The sequence below is a fragment of the Mastomys coucha genome, unplaced genomic scaffold (genome assembly GCF_008632895.1).
Source record: "Mastomys coucha isolate ucsf_1 unplaced genomic scaffold, UCSF_Mcou_1 pScaffold18, whole genome shotgun sequence".
Taxonomy (NCBI): Eukaryota; Metazoa; Chordata; class Mammalia; order Rodentia; family Muridae; genus Mastomys; species Mastomys coucha.
In genome coordinates this window covers 75366961-75385868 of record NW_022196900.1, presented here as the reverse complement: position 1 = coordinate 75385868, position 18908 = coordinate 75366961, and the positions used below count along the sequence as shown (strand labels likewise).

Sequence of the window (18908 nt, the reverse complement as noted above, 5' to 3'; positions counted from 1 at the left end):
TATATATGTTTTGCTATTGATGGTTTGTTTGCTTTATGTGAGACAAGGGCTCGTGTCACCCAGGGTGGTCTTGACTGTATAGATGAGAATGACTTTGAATTTAGAATCCTACCACTTCCTCTGCTTGAATACTGGGATTACAGGTTTGTACCGGCTTGCCAGATTTTATGGGGTGCTGAGGGCTTCGTGCATGCAATGCAAGGAAGGCATTCTACCAACTGAGCTACAACCCCAACTCTTTTTATGGCTTCTGTCCACTGTCCTTTTCAATCGCAGGAGTTTTTGCTCACTTTGTTCCTGGCCGTACATCCCCAGTGCCTGCCACTGACAGACAGAATTTGATCTTGAGCGAGTGGGCACTGTGGCAAATGGGTTGGGTGGCAGAAAGGAGAGAGGCTCATGAACGTTTGAGGCTAGCGGTGAGAAGGAGGTAAGGAAGGCCCCCTCCAGCCTCGGTTTCTTCATCTGCAAATAGGATCGCAACAGCAGCCCGAGACACGGGATAACTAGGGAAAACAGGCTCCTTTCTTCCCTGTCAGTGTAGGACTCATTTGGAGGCTGTTCCCTGCCTGCTCAGCATCCTTAGCTATGCCCACATCAGCTTTCAAACCTCATGCAGACATGTTTAATGACTTGAGATGGGATAGGACTCTGGATCTTCATGGACTTGGTGTTTGCTTGACCTGCCTGCCTGACCACCCAAGTATACTCAAACTGCCTCCTTTTGGCTTCCTCCCTTCCTCCCAGCCCACCCTTAACAGCATGGCCCGTAGAGGGCCCTGTCTGACTTCTCCCCGCTCTGCCCAACTCTCCCAACTGTCAGTATCTGAGGCTGACATGACCCTTTCCTTGCTCAGCCACACAGGAGTCGGCAGTCAGCGTGGTCAAGTCCAGGAGCCATAGGGTCACTCTGGCCTTGCTTCCCTGCCTTTTTCACCTTCGGAGCACACACAGAAAACAACTCTATTGGCCCACTGAGATAAACAGACAAGGCCATTCACAGCTGAAGGCAACGGACCAGGGCTCCAGGGAGCCCAGGCCAGGCCTGCCTGGGTTCCTATGTTAAGACACCAGTGTTCGTGAGGTAGGACCTTCAGAATAACTACAGGCTCCCTCTGCTTCTACTGAATCACTTTTCCCAAGTGTCAACATTCAAGTTAAGAAAACCTTTTTCACTTAAAGGATTTAAAAAATAAACTTTGCCTAATAACACATGCTAAAATGGCAGTATTCGATGTTATTTTTATTGCACGAGTACAGCATTACTGTACTGGGACCGCAGAGCTTAGATGGTTAGCCTGGGAACCAAGGAATGAATTCTAGCGTTATTTTAGGTTGTACCACATTTAGTTCTTGTTTTTCTTTGGACCATGTGCTTTTGAGATCAAACAATTAACCTCAGAGCGCTTGGAACGTGACTTATTTATAAGCTGGCTCTTGAAGCATGCCCTCTTAAGAATTATTCTGCCGGGCTGGAGAGATGGCTCAGCAGTTAAGAGCACTGACTGCCCTTCCAAAGTCCTGAGTTCAAATCCCAGCAACCACATGGTGGCTCACAACCATCCAAAAACAAGATCTGACTCCCTCTTCTGGAGTGTCTGAAGACAGCTGCAGTGTACTTACATACATGAATAAATAAATCTTTAAAAAAAAAAAAAGAAAAAGAAAAGAATTATTCTGCCTTCACTCACCCCACTCCCACCCCCACTTTTACTTTACTGAGACTAAGTCCACTAGGTAGCTCAACTTGGCTTTAAATTTATGACCCTCCTGCCTCAGCCTCCCAGTGGTTGAGATTAGAGGTAGGCCGCCACAGTCACCTCTTTTCCTGCTTGACATTTCTCCAGATATGAGTAAGATCCCGCCTCAAAAGGGGGGGGGGCAGATGTGATACATGGGCCTTTAATCTCAGCATTTAGGAGGCAGAGAGACAAGAGGATCTCAGTGAGTTCAAAGCTAGCCTAGTTCTACAAAGGTAATTCAGACCAGTCAGGGCTATATAAGACCCTATGTCAAAAACAAAACAAAACAAACAAAAAGCCCTAAACTCCAGAGATACAGAGCTATATAGAGATTGCGTTTCCTTGAGTGCACAGTAACTGGCTTGAGGAGACAGACCCCTCTTCTGGTTCTTCACAGCTCCAGCCCCTTGAGCCCTTGCTGCTGAGCTCTGGTTTTTATGCCAAGTCAGCATGTTTCACCTCTGCAGCAATGAGAGAAGAATTGGAGCCATCCAGATTTGAGGGGTGAACACCCAAGACTTAGGGAGATTTGGTAGCCTCCCGTGAACACACAGCAGTCCAGTGGGAGACCCAGGACTTGAGATGTCAGTGTGACTATGAAGTTGGCATGAGACACCAGGGTGGGTGAGGGTGGGGCTGAGATCAGAGTCCATTGTGTCGAGTGCTGGCTGTCACAGAGGCTGTGGAGCCGGGAGGCTGATCATGCGCTTCGAGGCTGGAAGCAGTGCTCAGACCAGCACAGAAGAGTGTAGAACAAGTCCGGAGAGAGGGCACGACGGGGGGGGGGGAGCAGGGAGGAGTGGCTGGAAGCCTGACCTTCCAGATTCTCTCGGTTTAAAGACACCTCTGTCTGTCTGACTATTTTTGTTTAGGTACTGGAGATCAAACCCAGGACCTCAAGCACTAGGCAAGCTCTACCACGGAGCCATACCCCAGCCATCCTTATCTTCCTGGTAGCCTGCTGTCTTCATTCATAAACTGGTAACTACATCATGCCACTTTTTTGTTGTTGTTGTTTTTTCGAGACAAGGTTTCTCTGTATAGCCCTGGCTGTCCTGGAACTCACTCTGTAGACCAGGCTGGCCTCAAACTCAGGAATCCTGACTGCCTCTGCTTCCCAAGTGCTGGGATTAAAGGCATGTGCCACCACTGACCAGCATCATGCCCAGCATCATGTTTTCAAAGGAACACCTCAGACTAGGAACACTGGCAGAGCACCACCAGCCTGGGACTGGACAACCAGGCAGAGCCAGGATGGGCCCAGGTGCACACAGCCCAGCCACCTCCAGAACTGTCTGGTTTCTTTTTTGTTTGTTTGTTTGTTTTTCGAGACAGGGTTTCTCTGTGTAGCCCTGGCTGTCCTGGAACTCACTCTGTAGACCAGGCTGGCCTCGAACTCAGAAATCCACCTGCCTCTGCCTCCCAAGTGCTGGGACTAAAGGCATGCGCCACCACCGCCTGGCAACCGTTTGGTTTCTTAACCTCGGATGTCAGTCTTTAAGTCCGAAAACAGAGCTAACAAGACTTACTAAGATAATGCATTGTCACCTGGGAGGTAGGCGTACCAGTTCCCCTCCATCCTCTAATCAGTGAGGCCCCGGGCAGCTCTGCTCTTCTCCTGTGGTGCTAGGGAACCCAACACAGGGCCCTAGACATGCTAGCTAAATCTGCCCACTGGCTCCTTCCAACCACACTGCTCTCTTAAGGACGATTTCTCAGCCAGACCTGTTGATGCAGTAACCTCAGCCACTCTAGAGCTTGGGCAGGAGGAACACAAGTTCAAGACCAACCTCAAAATGAAAATGTAAAAAGAAGGCTAGGGATAGAGCTCAGGGATAAGGCATTTGCCTAACAGGCATGGATCTGGGCATGGGGCAGTGTTCAATCACTAGTAGAGCAGGGGGAAAAAAAATCCTCCCAGGCTCTCCAGGAGGTGGCAGCAGGGAGCCACTGGGGGTTAGGAACTGAGCTAGTTAGGTAGGCCTGGCACAGCCCCAGGTGCGGAGCAGGGCCCAGCTGTCCCCTCAGTATGCCTCCCTAGGCAGATTCTCTGAGAGCTAGTCCCCACTGATTTCACTGGCTAAAGTCTCAGGAGCTTTGCCCCTGAGGCAGGCAACACTGTAGCATCTGCCTGGGCTAAGGTTGGTATGCAGCAGGGTTCGTGCTTTTGGGAGCGGCAGGGAAGTTCATATGCTGCCTTCCATCCGGGTCAAGCTGCCCAGTGCGCATCACATCCCTGGCGAACAGCTCATCTGACTGGGGGTGATGTCTGCCTCGCTCTCTCTCCCATCTCCTCTCTGGGAGTGGCCCTTCCCACAGCTGTGTGGGATTTGCATTTTCAAGACTGGACTTAAGAGGACCTGCTACAACTTCCGTGTGCCCATGCGCACCTCACCTTTGGCCTCCATCTCACAGCCCGAAAAGTGTCAAGCCTTGAGGCTGCCGTAGAAGCTGGCACCATGTGATGGATGCCATCCTTGCCTGTTTTCTCCATGTCCCATTTGTCCCCAATCTCAGCTTCAGTTTGCCTCCTCGTGGCCTCTGCCCACATACTCGAGGATTCCTCCTAATTCCTCCTAACCTCTCTCTCCCATTTCTGAGCAGTTATCATCAGTTCCCCTTATCCCCAGCACCTTCTTGGTGCCACTTCCATACCTCTGTGCCAGGGTACCCGCTCCTAATATACTGTACTATGTTTCCCCACAGACTATGATTTCTTTGGTGCAGAGGCTCTCAACCATTTTACCCCTGCCATGGGCACACAGAGCCTTTAGAGCAGATACCACAGATGCCACAGACGCCTGCAGAATAAGTAGATGAGGCCTACCTCCCACATCCAAGGGTCCTTTGCACCAGGACTCTCCAGTAAGATGTAGGAAGAATACCCCACTGGGCCTTCCACCTACCAGCTGGGATAAGGTGGTCCAGACAGACACTAGTGCCTTCCTTCAGAGGGCCCAGAGACACTAGTCTCTTTGTTTCCTCTGAACAGAATGGGTCTGGTTGTCCTGACATCCCTGGCTTAGTGAATGTCCACGGCTCCTTTTGTTCTACAGTATGAAGAGGAAGCTTAACTCTTGTTAGTTCTCTATGAGCACAGTGCCCCTTCAAGGCCACCTCAAAGCCCACAGGATCTGTCCATCCATGCAGGTCTCAATGGAGTAGGCTCCCCACAGCTTTGAGAATGACCTCTGGTCCTCTGGGACCCTCCCCTCATGACACTCGCCATAACATGCTATCTCCCCTTGCCCTGACTGGCCCCTGGAGACTCAAGTTCCCCAGAGCCCTCCTCTACTGCTACTCTGTAAGGATTCCCAGTTCACCTTCAAGCCTTCCATGGTCCTCTGTCTGCCATTTCAACCCCACCTCTGCCCCCTGGGTAGCAGACACTACGTGCAGATGATGAAGAAGACATGGCTGCCGGATGGGGATAAGAGGTCCAAGGGCTGTCACCCGGTCCCCTCACCTCCAGTACTCCTCGCTGGGGCTGGTCCTTTGAAAGGTGTAGTTCAACAGGTGAGATAGGTTGCCAGACAGGGCAGAGGGCCGGGAGCCATTGGTGAGGTTGGAAGCATCCAGCACACCGGCACAGTCGGGTGTGTTCCAGGGGTTATTGCAGTAAGCCCAGGGCAGCACGTGCGTCATGGATGAGAAGAAGTAGTAGAAAGCAATGCAGATGACCACATTGTAGTAGATGCCGATGTATGTGGATACCACCATCATGCCATAGCCCACGCCTGTGGGAAAAGCACAGTGAGCACCACTGAGGGTTAACAGTTCCTAATGCCCCAGGGACAGTTTTGGATGGAGAGCTCAAGATGGGAAGGTGCAGGCCTTGATAAGTTAGGGGAGGAAAGGAGTTTTATGTCTATGCGTGGCAGGAGGCAAAGGTGGGGGCCAAGTAAATACAAATGTGCTCCAGCCAGCATGTGTCCGCAGCCTTGGCCATTGATGTTGAGCTTGGGGTCAGCACTGAGTCTCCACAGGGGATGCTCATGTTTGGACAGATGGACAAGTCGCCCTCCAAGTGCATGGACATGCACGTGCGCGTCTGAACGAGCCCCGTCAGAACCTCACCTTTGAACATGGGGCTGATCCTCCAGACCCCCAGGCAGCCCTGGCTTGCAAACTGGCCGAAGGAGAGCTCCATGAAGAAGAGAGGAATCCCGCAGAAGATCAGCATGATGAAGTAGGGGAACATGAAAGCGCCTGGCACAGAGGAGGAGGTCAGGCTCAGGGTGGGCTCCAGGTATCCCTCCCCGGGTCCTCTGCTCCAAACCCGCAGTGAAACCTTTGTGCTTCACTAGTACTGGGACAGGAGTGTGCCTGCACTGAGCAGCAGCAGTCAGGGGAGGACACACATTCCCTGCCCTGCCTTTGAACGGAACGGAGGCTCCTAGGAAGTCTGCTCTGCAGAAAAATCCTGCCCCAGAGCCTCCACGTTGGGGTAGGATTTGCTACTTTAACCAACTGATCACACACACTGCACACGCTCGCGCACAAACACACACACACACAGGTACACATACGTACATCACTGAGATCCTCAAATATCTCTGTATTATATGAGGGGCTGTTAAAATATGGGGTGCTAAGACAGGGAACCCAGGAAATTCAAGCGATTTTCTCTACTTCTAGCTTTCAAGGAACAGTCTAGCAGATCAGGCACAGAAAACAGGCTGGCTAGATCTGAGGATGGTCTGCACCTTAAGCAAAATATGCCTAAGGGATGGGGGTGAACACCAGCGCCAGAGGCCAGCTTCTTTCTGGAGTGGTGTCTGTTCTGGGGAGTCGGTGGCCCAAGGCCTGGTGGGTGGGCTCTTCCCAACTGGGTGGTCCCTGCCCTGTGCCCACTGGGTACCTCCCCCGTTGCGATAGCAGAGGTATGGGAAACGCCAGACATTGCCCAGGCCCACGGCATAGCCCACGCTCGTCAGTACAAACTCGATCTGATTGCCCCAGTTGCCCCGTGTGAGGTTCTGGTCCTTCTTGGTGGCCTCGCTGGGCACAGCACCATTCTGTAGGGACAGGAAAGAAGCTACCATCAGTAAAGGCATTTGTGCCCCGTGTCTGACCCTCTGAGTCTCCCCCAGTGGTTTTTCTTTGAACCTCCATGTCATCCTACCACACATCCTAGGGCTTCCTCTCTGCTGGCAGGAGTTGAGGGCTGGCCTGGCAGAAGAGGAGGAGAGGTACAGCTGCCAGATGGTGCCCAGCCCTCAGCACTCTATGCCAGGTATACCAGGCCACCTGAGGAACTGGTTACAGTAGGAAAGGGCACTGAGGAGGGAGCCTGAACCAAGGGCCCCCTAACCCTCCTAAACCCTTGCCATTCCTCTCAGGCTAAGGACCTAGGAACAGCTGAGCCTCATACCAAGCAGCCAAGTCAAGCTGGGCACAAAGGGGCCTGTGTCCGGACAGCTACCCCCCACCCGCCGCCTACCACATCACCAGGCTAAGCACGCTGCCCATGGGCAGTCGGTGGCTAGACTGATCCCTAGCGAAGGCTTCTTCCTGGGGGTGCGTGGTGAGCAGGCCTGGGCGGAAGAGGGGGTTATGAAGCTAGGCTAGGCCAGACCTGGGTGGGATACTGGAGATCAGAGGGAACTGACTTGAGCCACAGCAGGAGATGCTGGGCTATGAGTTAGGACAGGAGACCAGAGTTGTGGGCACCATGCCAGACTTTGAGGACAGGCTCTGCTAGAGGAAACCGAGGTGGTTCCAGGAAAGGGTGTCACTGAATGAGGGTGGCCTGCAGATGAATCCCTGATGGGTACTCTGCCTGCATGTGGGAAGTGCTGGGTTAAGCTGTCCAGGACCCACTGAGGACACTCCATGAGGAGCCCCTTCTTCAGATGTAGAACTACCTCTGAAAGTTTCTTAGTGTGTCCCCCTTCCCCAAAGCCACTCCTTGCCTCGCCCTCTCCCGTTATGAGTGGGAATCAACCACCATAAATCAAACTTGAGAGGCCTGAGAATGTCGTTAGGAAGCTTAAGGACCCTGGGAGTCACCAGTAAAGAAATACACACAGAGTCCTTGTACACCAACAGCTTGCCAGAGATGAGCTACGATGCTGAGAGGAAAGGACAGGAATTCCTCTAAAAGACATTTGGATCAAGGCTGGAGCAGTGTGGCCAAGAGACTGACTGGCAAGACACTGTCATGTGAAAGTGATATCTTCAAGTTCAGCAGCCACTCACCAATGATTAGAAAGGTGGCCTGCCGCTCTGATACACTCTCAGACCCTAATATTGGCAGACAAAGCTGAATGGCTTCACTGGGGCACTGGTGCCTTTTGAAAAGACCTGTAAGGAATGCAGATCTGGGTAGCACGCAGGCCCGCCCGGTAGATGAGCACTGTTGGTGGGGAGGACTGTCCTGTGTATCCAGTTCAGCTCAGAAAATGTTGCCCTTCAGTTCCTCAAAGGAGGCTGTAGGGCACAGCACCAGGAATTAGGGAGGGGGACTCACTCCCAGAGCACCCAGAGCAAACTGGCAAGCTAAAGGCTTCTGCACTCATTAACTCACTTGCTCATTCATTCATTCATTCACTGGTTCATTCACCAAATATCAAGACTTACAAATCCCCTACTATGTGCCAGGCAATGTCAACTCAGTTGGAAACAATACAGTGCTAGAAGGCATTAATGAACTAAGAGTGCACACCAACAAGTGCGGTGGCACACACCTTTAATTCCAGCACTTGGGAGGCAGAACAGGCAGATCTCTTTGAGTCTGAGGCCAGCCTGATCTATAAAGCAAGTTCCAAGACAGCCAATGTTATTACACACCCAGAAACCCTGTCTTGAAAAAAACCAAAAACAGCAAACAAACGAGCATACCTCGTCGTTGTCCTATATGCAACTTTAGCATGACCACAAAATGGAGTTTCTCAAAGCCCCAAAAGTACACAAACCCAAAGAGAAAATGTAGGGTGAGGTCCAGGCGAGGCTTGCTGGTTTATAAAGGGACTTGGGAATGGTATGCTTGGAAATGGTGGCACCAGCTTTGGTATGCTTTCTGCCACACACCCCTATGGAATCCCACATCACCACCTCTGGGATCTTGGGGCAGGTGTACGTATACCACAGGACCAAAAGACCATGTTTTGAAGGGTGTGGGGCCAGCTTGGGGTGATCTATCTGCACCCAAACAAGAATCAGCCACATGGGGCTCCTATCTGGTGACCCTACAATAACACTTTTATTCTGTCCCGGACTTGTTTACTTAGGAGCACAATGCAGGACTGTGGCAGCCCCGGAGTCTAAGGGTCCGCTCACAGGACAGTAGTTCCCGTTGTAAAGGGACAACTAAGGGTCCAGAACAAGGAAAGGGCAAGGTCCCTGAAAGCCCTCCATCTCTCCAAAAGTAAGTTCAAAGCCTCTCTTCTGATCCAGGACCACAAGGAGCAGACTCCTGGCCTCTCCAACCATATTTGAATCCCCAAATTCTACTCTTTCCCTGTCTAAGGGGGTCAGAGGATTGATGGGAGGGGGCGTGCAAAGTCCCCAGGCATGTGCCATAGGCTCCTCCAGTCCTCAAAAGCCAGGGTTTAGCTGGCAAGACAAATACGACTGGGCCTGCACACCAGTGAGCCGTGTGCTAACTGATTCCGTGGAGCACACAATGAGGGAAGCTGACGCCCCAGGATAGGCGCTAGACCGGGGCCTGTCACTAGGCACTGACAAGACAATATTGATGAAATTAGGGCTGTCTGAAGACAGGATCCCCTTCTCTTGTTCATCCTGATGGCATGGTGGTACCCATGTGAGGAGCCTCACTCATCATTGGCCCCTGGCCTCGATCCTGGGTACATCTTAAGAAGCTAGATGGTCTAAATTCTCAGTCAACAGAGAAAGCTCACCTTTCTATGGGGGCTTCTTGAGTGCTTCAAATCTGTTCTTTGTCTAACTCTCCTCTGGAGAGCCCTCCATCAGCAAATCAATCCAGGAAAGGGCTCACTCACTCTCACCTCTCACACCCCCACCCACGTGGAGTGTGTGTGTGTGTGTGTGTGTGTATTCTAGAGTCTGCTCAGCAAACACTTTACCACAGGGTTAGCCCAGCTCCATATTTTCAATGCCGTATAATTTCTTGCCCTCCTTGAATCATCTTTCCTATTTTAAGACCCTCCTTTTCCTTGACCTGCTTCATCACTAATATTAACCATTCCTTTGGCTCTGAAATGCCTACGAAAGAACGAAGCCCTTTGTGCTCACGGTTTGACCCAGACTGTCTGCCTGGCCGCTGCCTAAGAACTTGGACGGGCCGAGTTCCAGTCGTGCCCTGCCCACCGCATGTCACCCTGGCTGCACCTCGATGCCTTTCCTCTCTCCCACCCGCTCATTCTTTAGTGGGGAATGAGATGGCTGAGGCTCCTTATGACGAGTTCCTCTGACTCTGTCTGTACACTGCCACCCCTCCTGGCAGCTCTTGCCTGAAAGACCATGGCCTGACCAGGTGGTTCTACAGGAAAGGCTACCTTACCAGGTGCCTACGCTCCCTCAGGCTGGGCACAATGGACTGAGAGCTTTCTTCCCGCAACCGAGTGGGGAAACCTGACTGACACGTGCATACACACATGCATGGGCACGTGTACACACGCTCGTCTGTGTACAGAGCCAGCCATGAAGGCTGAAGTATTCCTCTTCACATGAGAACTGTAGTCTCTGTGAGGATACCAACCCCACCATCTGCGCCTGGCTGTCTGAACGGAGTCCAGTCGCTCACGGGAGTCCCTACACAGACCTCTGCCTGCCTTTATTTGCTGGAGGAGTTGTTGGGATCGAGATCTCCCACTAGGCCCCAGGCTTGGCCAAGAGAGGAAGTTAGGACCTAGGTAGTTAGGGCCTAGGTAGTCTAGAACCTGCTCCCTAGCAGCTGGGGCAAGTCCCTTCTACCATAGGTATCTCAGTGTCCCTATCTCAAGAACCAGAGGACAGACTGCTGGAGGTTTTTAGTCCAGGCTACCTCCTCAGGTCTACCAATGATCCATGGCTCTACCTCATGTGCAGTTCAGCTATTTCTTTATAACAAAATAACAAGAAAACCTTTTAAATATTTAATACTAAGAGAGGGAGAAAGAGAATGTACGTGTACTCGTGCGTGCGTGCGTGCGTGCGTGCGTGCGTGCGTGCCCCAATGTGCACGTAAAGGTCAGAGAACTCTTCAGGAATTGGTTCTCCTCTCCCATTTTGGGATCCCTGGATCAAACTCAATTCTTGAGACTTGTGCAGTGTTTTTATTCGCTGAGCTATCTCACAGCCTCAACTCAACTATTTCTGAATGTCTCCCCACCCCCACCTCCCATTAGTGCCCACCAGCCTTATAGATTTCTTTTTTTTCCCCCAAAGCTTTCACTCTGTAGCCCAGGTTAGCCTCAAACTCACAGTGAACCTGCCTTGGCCTCCTGAATGTTAAGATTACAAGTGTGAGCCACTACATCTAGCTTTTAAAAAAACAAACAAACAAAAAAGTTTTATGAGAAAAGTATCAAGGGATAGCAAGCAGGCCCAGCTCTGATGTAACTCTAGCCAATATGAGGTAGGAGCCCCTCATTTCTTCCTCACGTGGACACAGAAACCCAGCCCTGGAATCCGAGCTGCGCCTCTGCTCTGGCTGGGGACTCCCACCCTCCTAGGTCAGCATTCAGTGGATTATTTTTGTGAATTGTGAACTCCCTCTGCCTGCCCTCCGTGGATACGGAAGAACTCTGGAGCTGCCCTGGCAGGCAGGCTCCTCTGGGACCCAGCAGGCTTCTTGTTCGGGACTCTCTGGCCCCAGGGTTTGCTCATGGGATGAAGTGTTTCCAAGATAAACTTAATGGAGGAGAGCAGGCAAGACCTCGCATCCCAGACTGACTTGGAACCAAATCAGATCCCAGGCAACTTGCTTGGAGCCCCAGTGGAGAAAGGAGGCAGAGCATCTATTACAGTCAGTGCTGCCTCAGAAGATCCCAAAGCACCCCAAGGCTTTGCTCCTATTCTTCCAAATGCTCTCCTCCTGACATCGGTGCACACAGTGGCTCTCCAGCAGCACGTGTGCAATAGTAGGCTTCCATCCTTCGCCTGCAGGACATCAAGTGGGACTGAGACACTCAACCCCATACCTCATCTCTGGCCTTGGAAACCTAGCTGTGAGACAGCCAGAGGCTGGGGTGACGGGGGACAGAAGTGATAAAATCTGTCCCATCCTGAGTGTATTCTTCATTCCAGGAATGCTCAGAACAATGCCAGGCCCCTCCCAAGACCCCTTCTAGGCACCTGCAGAGTCCAGGCCCGAATATGGTAGCTAAGAGAGGCAGGGAAATACCTGGTCCTGGCTCATTACAGAGCCCTGATTGACAGAGAGTGACCTGCCAATTTTGCAGGCAGCAGACAGAAGACCGGCACCCTAAGCATGCCAGGCTCTGTTCCAGGTCCTGGAGAGAGTGATGGAGGATGCTGGGTAGGCCCTGCTATGCCCTCACCTTCCTGCCTGGAAGACTGCGCAGAGGCAGCTGTGGGCAGCCTCTGCCTCATCAGCTGGCAGCAGGATGGTACTCTGGGAAGTGGCTCTGGTTCCTTGGCTCTAGGAAGTCCTGAAGTTTGAGAACAGTCTACATAACGCTTCTCCAAAACCAGCCCCACACAGCCTCCGAGGACATCCCTTCTCTTGACTTTCGAAGGTCAAGTCAGGATGTCCTCCAGGGGAGAAGGGCAGCCTTCCTTCCCAGCCCCCTTCACCCTCACCGCCGTTAGGCTAGCTGTACTGTGTCTCTCATCTTTGCTCAAGTCTCAACTTCCAAGGCTGAGGATACACAGCTCCCAGCCCATGCGGGCACTAGCCCTGGACATTGGCAAATGCTCCAAAGGGTCTCTCTCTCCTTCCAGCAGAGACTTCTGCCTGTCCCCTTCCCCCCAGCTCTCACCACTGAGCCCATGTACCACACTCCCTGTCCCCCCACACCCTCTCTCCCCATAGGAGTAACTGCCGTGGCACAGACAATGAGGCTGTATTGATTAGTACAATTCCTGGGCACCTCCGGCCCGTCTCCCCGGGAGCTGGGACAATGTAGCTTTGATACTCGGGGCAGATTCTCAGCAGGTCTTTGGGCTGGGGGAGCCCTAACACCCCCCACTCGCCTCCCTCTTACCCCCACCGCACAACTAACTCTTCCTGCACTCCTTTGCAGTCCTAGCTTTCTGGGTCACTTTGGCTGGTGTCTGTCTCACTCACTGGCTGTGCCTGCCCCTCCTGGCACAGACCACTTAGTCCCTTGCCCCACCACCAACCTAGCCACCAAGCCTGCCTGGTACCAGGGAGGGGGGCCTTGACCTTCTGGAAGGTGACTGACCTGTTCTGGGGAAGGGGTGGCCACAGGTCCATGAGCCGCAGCCATCCTGGGACGAGCAACTCACAGCACGCGTGTCTCCACCGATCATTCACACCTCTGCCAGCTCCAGCACGACACTGACGACACATCCCCTGCCTCTCCCACTGCCGGGCTGGGCAGCGTCAATTACTTTCACCTCATCTCCTCCCCAAGCTCAGCCTACCCCCTCTCTGGCCCTCCCCCTCTGGCCAGTCCTGATGCAGCCCAGCGAGGGTGCTCCAGAGCTGGAGAATGAGGCATGGGGCTATTGTAGTATTCCCTTGTTTTCAGCAAGTAACTAGAAATACCACACAGACACACACACACACACACACACACAGTATGACAGGGCAGTGGAATGGCTTATCCTTTCAGAGAGCTGTCTTCTAGAGCTGAGCCCGCAGGCTGGGTACCAGTGGGATCCTAGAAGGGCAGGTGGCTACCGATGGGTGATGGGCTTTGTTCCCTATAGGCTCTGCTGATGGTACTGGAACAGGAAGGTGGAGGGCACGGCTCACAGCACGCAGAATTTAGAGTAAGTGAGTGGTATAGACTAGGAGATACGGGGTCCCACCATTGCACCTGTTTCTGGTAAACTGAGGATTTCCCAACTAACCCAGATGACAGGGTGTCTTCATTGAAGGCTGTGGCGACGGCCTAGTGACTGTGCCATTACCTTAAGAAAAACAGCACTGACTAAGACTGTGCTCATTGCAAAGTGCAGACCAGCCAGGCGGTGGTGGTGCACACCTTTAATGCCCAGCACTTGGGAGGCAGAGGCAGGCAGATTTCTGAGTTCTCGAGGCCAGCCTGGTCTACAGAGTGACTTCCAAGACAGCCAGGGCTACACAGAGAAACCCTGTCTTGAAAACAAACAAACAAACAAGCAAACAAAAAACAAAAACAAAAACCAAGTCCAGACCAAGGGAGGCGGGTGTGGAATAATGACCTGTGGGGCTTTGAGCTGCACTGCCTGGCATCTCAAGAGTAGGCTGGGTAATTCTAGCAATGTCTCATGACTGTGGTGGATGTTAGCCACACCTGACCCGTATGCCAGGTTCTGTGTTAGAAAAGACCTACTGTGTGCCACATCTGGTTCTAAGAGAGTACTGTGTGTCAGCCTCCATCACGTAACCCATGCAATCGCTCTCCTCTGAGGCCATACTCATTGCTCAGTCCCTTGCTGGTACCCAGACACCATAAGCCAGACACTTGGGAAGGTAGGCACAGTACTGGTACTAAGAAGGTACACATCCCTCTGGAGATTGCTAAGACTTCAAAGGCCTGGCACACAGTGGGGGCTTAGCCAATAACCGGCAACTAGAAGGATGAATGGATTCCAGTATAAGCACAGCTCTCCTGGGAGTCTGTTAAGTGTGACCTCATTGGGGGGGGGGGGTCATAATGGTATAGGGTCTGGGACTGGAGAGATTGCTCAGTGGTTAGAGTACACACTGCTCTTAGAGAGGACCCAACTTTGGTTCCCAACACTCACATCAGGTGTCTCACAGGAGCCGACAGCCTCTTCTGGCCTCGACAGACTCCTGCACTTACATGCATGTACTCCCCACCCCAGCAGACACGTGATTTTAAGAAGTAAAACAAATCTTTAAAAAAAAAAGCACAGGCTTAAAAATCAGGCAGGTTAGCCATGTGGTAGTAAAACACACCTTTGAATCCAACACCCAAGTTGATTTCTGAGTTCAATGCCAGCCTGGTCTACAAAACAAGTTCCAGGACATCAAAGGCTGAGGAAACCCTATCTCAAAAACCAAACCAACCAAACAAGCAAAACAATGAGGCAGACCTAGGTTCAAACCCCAGATGTCCAGTCTCTCACCACATATAACTAACTAGGCAGCTTGCTCAACTCTCTGCTTTCAGTTTCTGCTTCTCTAAACTAGGATAATGTGTACCCCTAACCGAAGCCAGTTAGAGTTGGTAATAGACAGATAGATGGTACCTACAAGGTGCTTTCTATGAGCCAGGCTCCGCCTAAACACTCCATACCTACTAACACTGGCCTCTCAGGAGCCCCATGAGCTCAGCACACTCTGCTCTCCAATTTGTGTGGGCCTTGCATAAGTAAGTCTCCTATGTGGCTTCAGACCCCACTAACACAGCTGCCCACTGGGTCTGTGTCATAGAGTAAGGCCCCTAGACACTCCCTGACTTCCTGCAGGCACAGACTGAAGGCCAAGGCCTTGGCTGGGCCACTGGCTCCAGGAAGGCCCAGTCACCCATGATGCCCAAATGCTCACTTCCACCCAGGGTGGGCTCTGGGCTCTGGCTGCCCTGCACTGGGCTGGGTGCCCAGAACAGGCAGCCCTGGCTGGATGGCTTTCCCTGGCTCTGGCCATGGGGACAGGAGGCAGCAGCCCAGCTGGGCCCTGGCCGTAATGAGGCCTCATTAGTGGAATCCAGCTGCTCCATCCCCACTTAAGGAAGCCGACTCCCCCAGCCCCAGACTCTGACTTTTCTTAATAAGAGTGGGCATGCATCCAGAGGGGCAAGGAGTCTAGGGACCTTGTCCTCTGTGGCTCTAGAGAGAAGGTCCTGCTGAGCTGGGACTAAGGCATGTGGGGTGTAGGGAAGGCTAGCAGGAGCTGTGTGAGAGGAGATGAGGCTGCAGAGCTGAGAAGACGGGCTACAAGGACGATGAGAGGAAAGGAGGAGGGACCCAGAAGCCCGGCCCTTTCCCCTTTGGACCTCGATATTCCATTTTGCATGTATAGCCTTTACACATCGGGACCAATGGGAGACTGTTGCCTAGTCTATTTCGGCCAGAAGGGCACTTCCCTATTGCATGTGTGGTTTCTGAGCTAAGACAAGTTCTGCGTGTGTCAATCCCTATGCTAGGAAAGCAGGTACTGTGACCCACAGCCTGTGTCAGCAGAGTGCCCACTGAGTGCTAAGCATAATGTTGAAAGAAATACACTGCAATCCAGGTGTGTACTGAGAAAAAAAAACCTCACTGTGTGCAGTCTCTGTTAGGAAAGCACTCGCTGTACGATAGGACCTGCAATAGCCAAGTTTCTGCTGCTTGCCAAGTCCAAGGCCTGAAGAATGTATATGTGCCAGATGTGTACTAGGAAAGCACCCACTGTGTGCTCCTCTGCTTCTGTCAGAAAGGTGCCTACTATGTGTCATGTCCAATACTGAGAGCTCTGTGTGTCAGCTCATGTTGTGTGAACTACTGTCTAGGGTCTTCCACTACACGAATAACCTGTGTGCGCCAAATCCTGAGATGTGGTTAAATACCCACTGTGTACCCAGCACCATGCTCCATGAACACCCACTGGATGGTGGGCCCTGGGCTAAGGGGAACAGCCAACATGTGCTAAGTCTGTACTAGCTAGGCATTGGCTACATGCTGAGACTTATACCAAACCCTGTCAGGCCCTTTACCAAGGGAGTGTCCAATGTGCGCTAAGCCCTCTCTGCTTGGTGATCTCCCATTGTGTGCCAAGCCTGTACTAGCTGAGCACTTGCTAAATGCCAAGATTAGGCTTGGTGAGCCAGTACCCACTGTGTGCCAGGACCTGCATAGTGGCTGTAGACAGGAGGTAGCCAAATCCTCATGCCAAAATATAAGGGAACAGGTCAGGGTGGGGCAGCCTCAGGTGGCCTGTGGCACTTGCAGAGCCTTCTGGGAGTTAGAAACTCTGGCACCAAGAACCCTGGGGTCAGAATGACTGGCAAGCTTCCCAGTGTCAAAGGCAATAAGTATATTGAAAGACATGGGAAGAAGTAAGGCTCACCTGACTAAGATGGCCGACATGGAAACTTAGTGTGAGATGGTGAGGCTAACACTGGGGTGGTGGGGGGTACTTGTGTTGTCCGTTTTAGGCGCCCTCCTCCAGCTCCTGTCCTTGGAGACCTAGTCCTGCCCTGTACAGAGGCTCTAGGTCTACATGCAACGACCGCCTCATCCACCCCCTGTGGCCCCAAGCGTCCCAGCTGCTCCCCTGCTTCAAGGCACCCTGGCCAGCTGGGTTCTCTTGCGGCCCTGTCCTAGGAGCCACTGAGCCGTGAGGAAGGCAGCTGAGCTGGCCTGGCAGAGACCATCTGGGCTGAAAGTGGGGGGAGGGACACGTGCAGCAAGCATGTGGGCCTGGGCACGTGCTGGGAAGTGACTTGCTTTCTCCATGGGACACCTGCTCCAGAGGCCAAGCAGAAGTACCAAGGATAACACAGAAGAGACCTGAGAGGTCCAGCTCCTCACGCTCAGACTTGGGACAAAGGATGACAGAAACAAGGGCTCCATAGTAGGATGCTAGCTGTCAACGCTCTACACAGCAGGACACAAATAGAGCAAAACTTCCACAGAGAACCAGAAAGATCTGAGGGCCACCAGCTTACTCGCACATCCCTCGACAGCCTCTTCTGACTTCCCTGGGCATCCCAAGAAACAGCCTGTTGGGAAGGAACTCCCTCAGCCCACCCCTTTGGCCTTAGGAAAACACAGCATTCAAGAGGCGCTGATGTATCTCTCAGGTTAGAGAGAAGAGTAGGGGTTAGCAGGGAATGGCTGTCCAATATACCTCCGAGGCTGTATCCTAGAGACAAACACCGAACAGAGGCAGCATCTGCTCCAAACAGTCCCAAGAATAGAGCAGCCCAAGGTCATCAGCAAATCTGAACGGGAGGCAGGAATAAACGCATCCACCGGGGGTGCCCATGGGACAGATGCTATGAGCCTCAAAGGCAGCAATGGGTAGAAGCCAAAGGGCAGAGGGCTCGGAGGAAAGCAAGCCTCAGCTATCTTTAGGCACATCCTAGTGCTGGGAATGGGAATCCCAAGGCAGCACTCCCTCCCACAGACAGACTAGCCTGGCTAGCCAGCAGAGGACAGGGTCCCGGAAGCTCCTCCAGGGCAGGGATTGGAGGACCTTGTGATTCATGCTTCTCTGTCCTGCCCATGCACCCTACCCCCTACCCCCTACCCCCATCTCTCCCGTCTGTCTAGCCTTTCCAGGGCCATGCCAGAGAAGAGCAGTGCAGCCATGGAATGTTCAGAGGGTTTACTTAGTTCAGAATCTCCATGGCAGGAGATTCACTGCCTACAACAGTCTAAGACTTCTCAGAGGAAAAGGTCGGGTCCTCTTTGAGTCTAAGACAGAATCCACTCTACTGAGTGTACAGGTGGGGTGGCTTCCCATCTGTGTATGTTCTGAGACCCTGATTTCAGATTGGCCCAGGTACATTTCCAACAGGGGGTGGGGTGGGTCACTTTAGAGCAGGCTCAAGGGGCTGGGTCAAGGGCTGGCATCTAAAGGCTTTGAACAAAGGTAGAGAAAGGATCTGAACCTCTCTTAGTCTGTTTCCCCAGACCAGAGCTCCTTGAATCACAAAAATATTTGGTGAGAGGCAGAATTCATTTGGAGAGGGCCCAATAGAGACCTCAAGCCAAGCAGCCTCTAACTGGCTATAGAAGTCAGTAGAAGACACAGATGGGGTGGGGGCCACTAAGGGAAGGGGCTATCTCTGTCACCGGCTTCCACCTCAATAACTGCCCATTTTGGTTTCTCCTTGAAACAGGATCCCAAAGGGAAACCCAGACAACGTAGCGCTCAGGACAGGGTCTGCAACTTTCTTCTCGCTCCTGCATCCAGTCCCACCTGGCCCATCCACCAGGGACTCTCGATTCTTCCTCAAGCATTTGACCGAGGGCTAAGCATGGCTGTGCGTCTTTATCTGTTCGCGGGCTCACTTTAGAGCAGCCATGAGGGACTGAGGCAGAGGCTGGTGAGGTTCTGAACAGGGCTGGAGAAAGAGTCAGAAGCTCTCTTTACTCCTAGCATGGGGGGGG

At 52.5% G+C, this 18908-nt stretch overlaps 1 protein-coding gene and 1 long non-coding RNA gene across 4 annotated transcripts in view; one reads left to right on the top strand and one right to left on the bottom strand.

The window, feature by feature from the left end:
* Positions 1-18908, bottom strand: part of Slc6a9 (solute carrier family 6 member 9) — a 36031-nt gene that overhangs the window by 7588 nt on the left and 9535 nt on the right. The window contains exons 1-4 of one of the 3 annotated variants that reach the window (XM_031378384.1): positions 13079-13614; positions 6604-6760; positions 5820-5951; positions 5209-5479 (exon numbers count right to left, since the gene is read on the bottom strand). In XM_031378384.1, the coding sequence (XP_031234244.1) occupies positions 5209-5479; positions 5820-5951; positions 6604-6760; positions 13079-13123 (605 nt within the window). In that variant the 5' untranslated portion in view covers positions 13124-13614. Of the gene's footprint in view, positions 1-5208; positions 5480-5819; positions 5952-6603; positions 6761-13078; positions 13615-18908 lie in introns of those variants that run through there. The other 2 variants (XM_031378385.1, XM_031378386.1) reach the window with 2 other exon arrangements.
* On the top strand, positions 29-927 carry LOC116096511. Its single transcript, XR_004121029.1, has 2 exons — positions 29-703; positions 858-927. It is a non-coding gene; the product is annotated as an uncharacterized LOC116096511 (long non-coding RNA).